The sequence below is a fragment of the Mytilus edulis genome, chromosome 11 (genome assembly GCF_963676685.1).
Source record: "Mytilus edulis chromosome 11, xbMytEdul2.2, whole genome shotgun sequence".
Classification (NCBI taxonomy): domain Eukaryota; kingdom Metazoa; phylum Mollusca; class Bivalvia; order Mytilida; family Mytilidae; genus Mytilus; species Mytilus edulis.
In genome coordinates, this window is record NC_092354.1 from 79,667,043 (window position 1) to 79,678,432 (window position 11,390).

General features: G+C 31.9%; 1 protein-coding gene across 1 annotated transcript; it reads right to left on the bottom strand.

Moving 5' to 3' along the window:
• Positions 1–1,284: 1,284 nt before the first annotated feature.
• Positions 1,285–8,811, bottom strand: LOC139494636 (uncharacterized). The gene is made up of 7 exons (XM_071282795.1): positions 7,778–8,811; positions 5,569–5,682; positions 4,508–4,644; positions 3,990–4,122; positions 3,601–3,725; positions 2,784–2,946; positions 1,285–1,313 (listed from the first exon to the last, which is right to left on the bottom strand). The coding sequence occupies exons 1-7, from the start codon at positions 8,745–8,747 to the stop codon at positions 1,285–1,287; spliced, it is 1,671 nt and encodes a 556-aa protein (XP_071138896.1). The 5' UTR covers positions 8,748–8,811.
• Positions 8,812–11,390: the final 2,579 nt, after the last annotated feature.

Here is an 11,390-nt window from a genome sequence, read left to right on the forward strand (position 1 = left end):
AATTACAGTTATACGGACTTTTTTTTCAAAACACCTTCAGATATTGGGCTGAATTGTTATATGTGAGTAAATTATGATGAGTTGTTAAATACACCCTTGTAGTTTTGAAAAAGAGCAAACTAATGCTGCTATAAGGCAGCTATCGCACCTGCCAAGTGGAAAGGGATTAATATAAGTTGCAAAACTTGTTTCCAAATCCATTAAATAAATATGTTTAATCAAACCATGATGAGTTACAGATCAAGTTTAAGTTTCCTTCTATTCTGCTTATTTTTGAAGGAATTAAGGGCTTTGGACTTTGATAAATTGTTGAAAATCACAGTTATATGGACATTTTTTCGAAACGCCTTTTGATATTGGTCTGAGTTAAACATGACGAGTTATTTCTGCTCTGATGTTTTTTGCAGAAATTAAGGGTTTACGACTTTAAAGATTGTTATACAGTTATACGGTCTATTTTATATACGCCTTCATATTTTGAGCTGCTTTTTTATATGTGAGACTACCATCATGTTTGTGTCCACATGCGCTGTTGAAATTCCAGAGTTTTCAACTTTTTGAGACGGAGCCATTCGTGTCGTTTCGACACATCTAGTTTTGAATTTGTGAAAAGCACGTGCCTGAGCGTTTCTGTCCGTTCATTGCCCAGTGTCTCTGAGATATTTAGAGCGTACTGAAGTGTATGGTCAAATGTGTTTTGTTTCAGAACACAAATTTCCTTCTATGATTCCTTTGGTTTTTTTATTCTTTTCGAGTCAACAATGTCTAACATTAATTCTTCATTTCGTAATGATATCTGTTAACATCGGCTACAACGTACTGGCTTCAAACAGAGTGTTTCATAATGATTTATACCACATTTGACAAGACAAACGTTCTTATGAAAAAAATAATTTGCATGGACAATAAAAAAAACCAAACAAAACTTGCATTTGCATTTAGTAAATATTTTCAAAACAATTTATTACATATAAATAAAAGCAGATGTGGTATGATTTGCCAATGAGACAACTCTCCACAAGAGACCAAACTGTCACAGAAATTAACGACTATAGGTCACCGTACGGCCTTCAACAACGATTATAGCCCATACCGCATTGTCAGATACTAAGTTCCCCGAAATGACAATGTGGAACAATTCAAACGAGAACAATAACAGCCTTATGTATGTACAAAAAATGAACAAAAACAGATATGTAACACATAAACAAACGGCAAAATTACTACATCTGGTTAACATTTCTTGATTAAACTATTTTATAAAATGTTCACGTCTTGTATCAGTTATCCAAAACCAACGCTGCTTCCGGAAGCTGAAAGTAAAATAGACACTATGAATATTACGCTAGAAACATATCATGGCTTTCATTTGTTTGCATTTTAAATTACCCGTTGATACAAGAAGAAAAGCGTTACGACATTATTGTTGAAACGCTTGCAGCCAAAGTTGACCTAATGTTAATTTAGTTATGGCTTTGACTTTTGTTTATATTGCTCATAGAAAACCTCACATACCAATGGGTTTTTATATTTCTGCTGGTATAAATCAAATATCATTGGTTATAAATACCTCTGTGGTCAAGCATTTGATTTTAATCTCCTGACTTTCAGATTTGTAGTTTCCAGCGTTATTGTTTGATGCGATGTCAAGTTTATTTTATGTTATTGTCAATGATGAATATAGAACTTTTCTGAAAGTGAACTGATTTAGATATCGATCATCATTCATGTTTTGTGATGTATTATTTCAAACAACTAATAGTAAAATGATATGGAGACTAAATATGTTTATCTAGGAAGAGAAATATCTTTGCAGAAATTATGCTAACAAAATTTTTTTTTTTAAATGTATGCTAAATTTTTTTGTAACACTTGACACGGATTGGTAGCTCTTTCAAATGATATCAATTCTTTAATAGAGATTCCGAATATCAATACCATATGTTACAATAAATCTTCTACAGTTACAAACATAATGATAAAACCACCTAGTCAAGCAATACGTATCTAAAATACAACATGAAATATAGCCAACCAAACAACCGGGTGTTGATCTGATATGTTCACCAAGAGTACGTGGTGTCTGCTTCCTGCTTGCCACCCGATGTGTTACTTGTGTACATTCAAACTCGGTGATGTCATATTCGACAAAAAGAGGATGATATTTTTGTAATGACAAAGGTGAAAATCGTCATTGAAAACACAACATATACTAGTTTTCAATATCTGTCAAACAATTTTTAACTCGAAATGGCATAAGTAAAATATTCTTCACTGTTTGGAACCTTCGGTTTATTCGTTTATTATGCAGCATCAGTTCGTTAAACAGATCATGATACAAAATACAGGCATATCGGCTCAACTGACAGATATATTAACAATATGCTAGACTGAACAAAAAGCATACAAAAAACAATCACAAATCCTGAACTAAAGGGAGATAACAAAAACTTTGCTAACAATGATTCACACAGCCACAATTTATATAGAATGCCAAAAAATGTCTTTGGATACATAAAATTGTACAACTCGCCGTTCCATGACTACAATAAGGACCGGGAATCGTATATATTTAAGTCTTGTACATTGCTGACAAGGTTTATTGACTTTGATGTAAAAAAAAACATACAAGACCCCAAAAAAAAAAACGAATAACATATAGAAAACGTAAAAAAGTACAACACAGTTTTAAGATTTGAAGATTCAGAAAGATTTGGTAACATTTAAAGTCACTGCCTAAATTACACATGATTCTATTGATATCTTAATCGATTTGAACTTACGCATGTCGAATATAACTGGAACAGAAACCTGCTCATCTCCAATATCGTTACGTGCTGTACAAGTCAGAGTTCCTGATTCTTGTGCTTTTATTGCATTTAAAGTTAGAATCGTTCCATGATGGTATAACTGATGAGGCGGTATCGTGGTTGAATGATGTATAAACTAAAACAAATCAGATTGCAAGAGAATAATTCTAACACAAAAGTCATAGGACTAATATCGTGACAATGTTTTAAGGGTATCGGCGCTGTGTAAAAAAAACGCACCGTTTAAACGAAACGAGCAATACAGTTCTATGCAACCAATTTTCAAAGTACTTCTTACAGGTTTCCAACACAAGGGTTAATTATTTGTATACGTAAACAATGCTTTCTGTGAAATGAATTGTTTTTCGTGTCTACACTTTTGTGATACAGTCACCAACAGCGTAAAATTAAGCTGTGTCATAAACGTAACGTGTTTGTATAATTCCTTTTGTAACACGAAGAAGGCATACATGGTCACGCATGATATCTTTTATATTGATCACAATATGGAAATTGATGCAACTGTCATACAATTCAGAGGTTTAGCTAAAAAAAATGCCTGTATCAAGTTAGTAATTTGACAATGGTTATCCATTTGTTTGGTGGGTTTGAGCGTTTGAATGTGCCATTGATTAGGGACTTTCCGTTTGAAAGTTTCGTCGTGATTTTACTTTTTGTAACACGTAAGCAGGACCGCTTTACATTAAATATTCTACATAGACAATCAATGACAAATCAAAGGTTTTGTTTCAGGAATATCCTTAAGTATACAATACTAAACAAAGCTTACCGTCTCGAACGTCCATTCAATCGATGGTGTTGGCTGTCCAGTAGCGATACAGGTGAAATTGTGGGAGTGACCAGTCATAATAACAGCTGCAGTAGGTGGTGTTATAATCCGGGCAATATCTGAAACTTTACAAAAAATAACTACTAGATATTAATCAAAAATTAGATCACATGGTAACTTCCGTAATGAAAGTATTTGTGAATTTTAAATCATTGAACAAAGCTTGATTACAGTGTGTGCTTTAAACACTAACATACCATACACTAGTAGAAATTAGTGTTCTTGGTTTGTAGTTTTAATGGCTGTTCCAACTTTTGTTAGGATTATTGTTCAGTCTATCATGTCATGTGTTGTATGGATCATTATCACTGTTCGTACAAATGTTTTACCTTTGATTGCTTCTAGTTGTATTTCAGCTTGACTCACACCAACATCGTTCGTTGCTATGCATGTGTAATGTCCTGTTTTGTCACTTGTTACATCCTGTATAGCTAACATGTTTCCAGTATATGACAAAACGTTCTGTAATAATTAAAAAAAAAGTCTAAATTAGCACAATCTAGAACGAGGAACAACAATTGTATTGTTTTATTGTGATTCTGTAGAAAACTGTAATTACGATATAAGTGATAAAAACTTACAAAATATCGTTTTGAAGAGGAATGTTATACATGATTATGTTTATGTGTTTTAGATCTGTTGTAAAAAAAACATCAGAAAATAAAGAACACAAACACGCATTGTAAATAACAATTTTCTGCTTCAGAAAATAAACAAATTTTATGTGCATTGACATTTAAAATTGATAACAAAGCAATGATGAAAGAACACCATAAACTAAGCTAAAACATTGTGTCTTCCTTTATCATACGACCCGTTACATAGTACAATTTTAAATAATGCTTACATTGTTATATTTCCACGTTATTGACGGTACTGGGAAGCCTTCGACGTTGCATACCAGTTTGGCGTCAGAATGGTAATTTACTTGCACAGTAGATAATGCATGAATGATAGGTCTAGTGTGCAATATTGTTCCCGTTACTATAAACAATACAACGAAAACAAATTAGGAAAAGGATAATTTATGCGTGTTTCTCGTTTATCGTTTATTATAAAGATTAGACCGTTGGTTTTCCCGTTTGAATAGTTTTACACTAGTAATTCTGGTGCCCTTTACAGCTTGTTGTTCGATGTGAGCCAAGGCTGTACATTGATCTATAATGGTTTACCTTAATAAATTGTTATTTGGATGGAGAGTTGTCTCATTTGCACTCACAACACATCTTCCTATATCTATAAAATGCACGATAACTAATTAAGTTTGATGTTTATTTTGTACGACAACCTTGTCCTGTAGTTTTGATCAAATCATATTTCCGAAGATCTATCTCTTCACTAAAAGAAGAAGAGAAATGCTTTTTCAATATGTTGGTTCGAGCATCACTGCCGAGTCTTTCGTAGACAAAACGCGCGTCTGATTTGAAAATATTCGAATAGTTATCAAAGTTACCAGGATTACAATTTAGTACGCCAGACGCGCTTTCCGTCTACATAAGACTCATCAGTGACGCTCATATCAAATTCGAATTGCACAACAAAGGTTTGTCTATAATAATGGTGTTGTTTCATTCACTTCAAGAAGATGTTTAATATTAATAGCATCGCACAAAACAAAATATTTTTAATCCTTTTAAAATCATTTCATAGTGTCCTGCTCTTTAAAGAATGTGTATTAATATAAAACATCTTCTTCAAGTAAAAAAAAATGACAAATTCATGAATTTCGTAGATTTAGAAAAATGCTTGTTTTGAATTCCAGTCATCAGACACAGAGCAACGTTATGAGGTATACAAGCATGACATATACATGATATCAAAAGTAATAGCATGTAAACTTTGGAGGGATCTGAAAGATACAATATTTCTCGACAATCACGATCTGGAGTAATTAAGTAGATAACAAACCGTGTTGACAATTCTCCCCAGTAAAAGCTTTTGGGCAGGTGCAGTGATATCCGTTGGTTATATCTAAGCATTGGCCACCATTCATGCATGGTAAATTGTCACATTTGATAATGTCTGAAAATCAAAGTCGCTCTTAGAATCTCAATATACGTTTCAATTATCTAATATATTTTATATAATTAATAAAGTAAATTGACTGCTTTTTATGTGTTCACTTTTGTTGTTTTTTGTGTACTGTGTTTGCATGTTTTACATTTTATTTACGCATATATATTACATTTGTGAATAACAAGATTACCCTTTCAAATGGTTGTGTTTTTTACCTGTTCGTCAGGGTTATATTTATCTTCTACATACTTAGTTGAAATTTAATAACAATGGTAGAAAAAGTATGCATTTAATATATAATTTTATTTGTTTATTCATTGTTTACTGGTTCTGTTGTTTCTCATTTGAAAACATTTATTTGATGTTTTATACTTCAGTTTTTTAATCAAGAATCATACAATGTCGTTTATTTAGAATAAGTTGAAATAAATGATTACTGATTTCACAATCTTTTCCACCATAACCAACTGGACACTGACATAAGTATTCATCACCTCTAAAAGTGCATGTGCCATTATTTTGACAGGAGTGATAGGAGCATTTATCTAGAATAATGGTAAGAATCGAAAACATTTATCTTTGTCATGGAATGAACTACTGTGTATGTCGCTGGCTATTACTATAATGGTGAAGTTGAAATCATCTCTTCGTAAATTTTACTGACGCCATCACGAGTTGGTTGACCGTTATGGATAACCGTTTCACAAATGATATCGGATATGTTCCTTATGTCGTAACTACAATTTCCTTACCTTTCATGAATATGACCGACCGAATAAGACTATTTACCAGATTTGTTTTAACATAAGCAACACGACGGGTGCCATATGTGGAGCAGGATCTGGTTACCCTTCCGGAGCACCTGAGATCACCCCTAGTTTTTGGTGGGGTTCGTGTTACTTATTCTTTAGTTTTCTATGTTGTGTCATGTGTTCTATTGTTTGTCTGTTGGTATCTTTCATTTTTAGCAGGGCCTTGTCAGTTTATTTTCGATTTATGAGTTTGACTGTCCTTTTGGTATCTTACGTTCCTCTTTTAAATCACTGGCATGCATTCTTAATATGTCGTTACAACATACAATGAACCTAAATACTCAATAACACATTTATCTTAAATAGGCATCTCACATTTTATACTCGACTTAAACAATAGTTAATCTATCATTAATTCAAGTTTTATAAACAGGCGCCTGTCCGAGGAGCATGTAATCGTTTTTTTAGGGTTTTTTTTTTTTTTTTTGGTTCCTTATTTACTAGCCTGTGATGCTTCCATTTGATTGAATGATTCGTATTACATTTCGAACCCTTGAAAATATGTGGGGTTTGTGCATTGTTGTTGGTCGTACGGTGAATAGCCTATAGTTGCTTACAACCAGAACCTGTAGATAGTTGTTTGCTCTTCAACTATGTACTTTCTTTGGCTTTTTTAACTTTTTTGGATTTGAGCGTCACTGATGAGTCTTTTGTAGACGACACACGCGTCTGGCGTATATACAAAATTTAGTCCTGGTATCTATGATGAGTTTATTTATAGACAATCATACTACATCTTAAAAGTTTTATTTTTTAGATCTCTCTATACTCGGTCGATTTAGATTTTTTTTTTTATTTATCTTTAAAGACGACGTCTTTTTGGTGTACATGGTGTAGTATGTGTTGTGTTTGAGATCATGTTCCATTTAAACTACCAAATGTTTGTTTAACACATTGCACCAGTTCATACACGATTCTAGCCCGATATAAAAAACTCAAAAGAAGAGCAGCATATATCAAAGGATCTTGAAATTGACTCCCATTTGCTTTGCTTTTTTGTATGTGTAGTCTTCTCATTCATAAATAAATACATACTTTTGAAATTAAGATGAAGTGCAACTTTAGGTAATAAGTTTTTTTTCAAGATAAAGTTTTTGAAATTGGTTTATGTTATCTTCGTTTAACACTACTCGTGTACTTATTATATAGAATTCTATTTTAGGGGGGGATTCACTTAAACATTAAAAATTAAAAACAAGAAATTGAATTAAATCGATGCACATTAAATTGATAGCCATCTATTCCGTTTAACATTACTTGTGTAATTAGTCAATACATATGATACATACCTTCTTTGAGAGACAATGATGTTACGACATAGAAAATAGTCCTCTCAAGAATCTCTGCCAAATCTACCTGTTTAAAAACACCTGCCATAAATTGATACTCATCCGTAATGTTTAATCCAGTTAAGTCAGCCTGGTTCATTTTGGTGACGAAAAAGTCAAAACTGTTCGTGAACATTTTACTAGTTAAAAAGTCTCGTAAGGTACCAAGTGTCCACAGGAAAAATATAGACTGAATATCCTCGCGAATGGTAGGTTGATCAGTAAACAACGGGATGATAGATATCAGTATGCTTTCCAATTTGTCAAATATTCCTTTGTTATTCGAATTCACAAGGTAATTATAAATCAATAATTGTTTCTCGTTGAAGTCTTTCGCATTCTTTACTTCGGTGATAATGGATTGTGGTTGTGTGTTTGTCGTTGTTGAAGACATTTGCTTTGGTGTAACAGATTCATCTGTTGTAACCGAATATTGTGATTCTGGTTTGATCTTGCTAATTTCAGCTAGTAAACCTAGTAATACAGGAAGGATATAAGTTCTAATGGTTCTCTGTATTTCTGCAAATACAGCAGTTACGATTTTCTTAGCTACGACATTGTCCGACCCTTGAGTTACCATCCAATGTTGAAAGATGTCAGCTGATATTTTATCAATAACATCGAGCCAGTCCATTTGTGAGAAAATTCCAGACATGACAGTAAATTCGTTTGTCCTGTTAACGATCGATACATTAGCTTTGTTTATCTCTTCGGCAAAAATGTGAAAACAGTTTTTGAATGTTTGACTTTGAAGTAGGTTCGGCAATTCACCCATCGTCCATGGTACGAAATGGTCCGTGATCTCGGGTCTTAACGTCGATTTTTCGTAAAGCAAAGTTTGTGCCTCAAAAAATATATGTTCCAGTCTATCAAAAATTTCCGGGTTGTTTAAATAATCGAGCAAAAATCCAGCTTTTTGTTGAATGGTCATAGTTTGTAGTATGCTGACAATACTATTAATATCAAATTGAGCATCGCATGAAGGAATCGATAAAACACAGATGATGGTGACGACAGTTGTTAAATGCATAGCAGATGGTCGATTTCACACCGACCTAAAAAAAATAAAAAGGAATATAGATGTTATAATTAATACAACTTTTCCACGTTTATAAGTTTCTGTTTTTTTAATATATTCATTATTTTATAAATGCATATGAAAACCAATGGAAACTATACCTGACTATGTGTTCAATTCGAAAGTTGTTAGGAAATTCATAGCAGAAGTCTGAATGCACACTGATCTAAACAAATAGAAGTTAGACAATTTAATCAATTTTTCAAGTAAATTAGTTTCTGTTATTTTGAAGAAATTAATAACGTTTCATTGTTTTATAAATGCATATAAACATGATAAACATAAAGAAAACTTTACCTGATGATTTGGTGAATACCGCAGTTACATGAACTTAGTTAGATAAAAACAGTCATGCCTGAGCATGGAGAATGATAACGTGTTGTAGTTTGATATGTTTTAAGTGGCTCTTGAGATTCTATTTTGTCATTCTGAACGATATAAGATAAATTGAAGGTCATCGTGGACTTTAATCTCGACAGTGACTACGAGTTATTAGTATTATCCAGTTTTTTGCATAGTTGACATAACACAGATTTGGTATACTAGTATCTTTCCTTGGTCTAATTGCTTTTTAATTATGTATTTGATTTGACTTTTAATGTTTTAGCGAGCACCTCTGATGAGTATTTTGTAATAAATGTAAATATTGTTTGCAGTATTTCTATTATATCATTACAACCATCCGTTATTGTTTTGTTTTTAAAAATGAAAATGCACTAGTTAATAAGAGACTCAAATCAAAATATTCTTAATAACCCTTCAGGAGTACCAAATTTCACGTATGGTTTTTGCAATGTATTGTCAATCTCAAATGTCTCTTGTTTGCTAAAGTTTAGTGGTATATTTGTTGATCTCTTTTTCTTTAGTCTTTACATTTTCTTTTAAACCTATAAAATGAATGTGTGTGCTAATTTCCTTTTATTGACATTTTTAGATTATGGCTATCCATCGCTCTGATATTTGTTTTGTTTTTTAAGAAGATAATCGAAGAACTTGAATCACTTTATTATAAACCCAATAGCATAAAGGTTTAATCTAATTTGTTACTATGCTTTTTATATGCTTGGTCATTTAAGCATTCAACTCTATTGGTTCATATATATCTTTTAAACATTTGTCATGGTAAAAGTTGATTCAGAAAACCCCTTCCAACTCATGGAAATTATAACGTGTACAAAACTCTATGATGAGTCCATGGTAAAAAAAACATTGCAAACGAAACGGTTCCAAATATGAATATCGTTTGTGATGCTAGAGGACGAAATAAATTGGAAAATCTTACACAAATAGTTGTGCAATCTGTAGTAAGGACAAATGTTTATCGAAATTCCATTTACTACCATTGTTCAATGGCTGTCCAAATTAATTTCACCAATCTCCTTTCCATACAGCTTTTATTACAGGTCAAAACGATTAAGTCCCTCCCTCCTTTGTGGTGTATTAGTTCATTGGTGTATGTTATTGCAACTTGTGTCATTCTTATACATCAATGTGGCAAAGATTTCTATTTATTGAAATAGAATAAATGTTAGAGTTATGTATGACACCATATGCATTAAATTAATCAATATATATCGAAAATTCAAATAAAATAAATCTTTTTCTATAAACATGATAAAGAAAGAAACTACGGAATGAATCTTAACATTTTAATATCTAAGTGTTTTCTCGTTGAATGCATAAATAATACAAATTTAACTTGCTACTTTTCAACCAATCCACCAAACACTGAGGAACATACCAACACCATACATGATCATTGACTATTTTCAAGAAGATTAACTGTGTACCGTTATTTTGTTTAATAAAAATAAAGCAAATTTAGTGATTGATGTATTATATAGACAATGATAAAAAGATTTATTAAATACCAAATATTCGATCTGTTAGAATCACATTGTCAACATAGCCATTTAAGGCGAGATAACTCAAATAGTAAAGGTTGTATAAGGAATTGACACAGAAATGTTTTTATGTTTCAAGAAAAAAAGGTTGGTGACGCCATTTTTTTCTAAAAGCATATTATAAAACCTTTCTTCTCAAATTTTATCACAATATTCTATTTGATAGATCACAAAAAAAAAGAAATTTGTTTATAAACACTCTATTCATATTTTGATGGTCTATACGTCAATCTTACATTAAGCTTGTCCTGAATACTACAAATAAGGACACCTAATGGTTTAGATATTTATATGTTTTGGCTTATATCAATTTATGTCCACAACATATGTCAGTGCTTTTGAATAAACTTTGTGTTTGTACACTGTGTATATTTAATCTAATTATGTAAAGAGATTTACAAAATACTGATAACTTGTACAAAACATGCAAAAGTACTGTACAAATTATTGTACAATTTATAATTTGTACTTCACTACAATTTGTACACATTATATATATACACAAAATCATCCTGAAAAAATCAAAACAACTGATATTATGGACTTTCGGTTAACATGACTAAGGGGTCACACTGATAAATAAAGGCAACAG

Excerpts from the sequence above, each read along its gene's own strand:
- LOC139494636 (XM_071282795.1), bottom strand. The coding sequence starts at position 8,747 with ATGACCATTCAACAAAAAGCTGGATTTTTGCTCGATTATTTAAACAAC. Across the intron at positions 5,683-7,777 it reads ATCATTGTCTCTCAAAGAAG|ACATTATCAAATGTGACAAT; the intron begins GTATGTATCATA and ends TTTGATTTTCAG. Across the intron at positions 1,314-2,783 it reads TCCAGTTATATTCGACATGC|CTTCCGGAAGCAGCGTTGGT; the intron begins GTAAGTTCAAAT and ends TTTTACTTTCAG.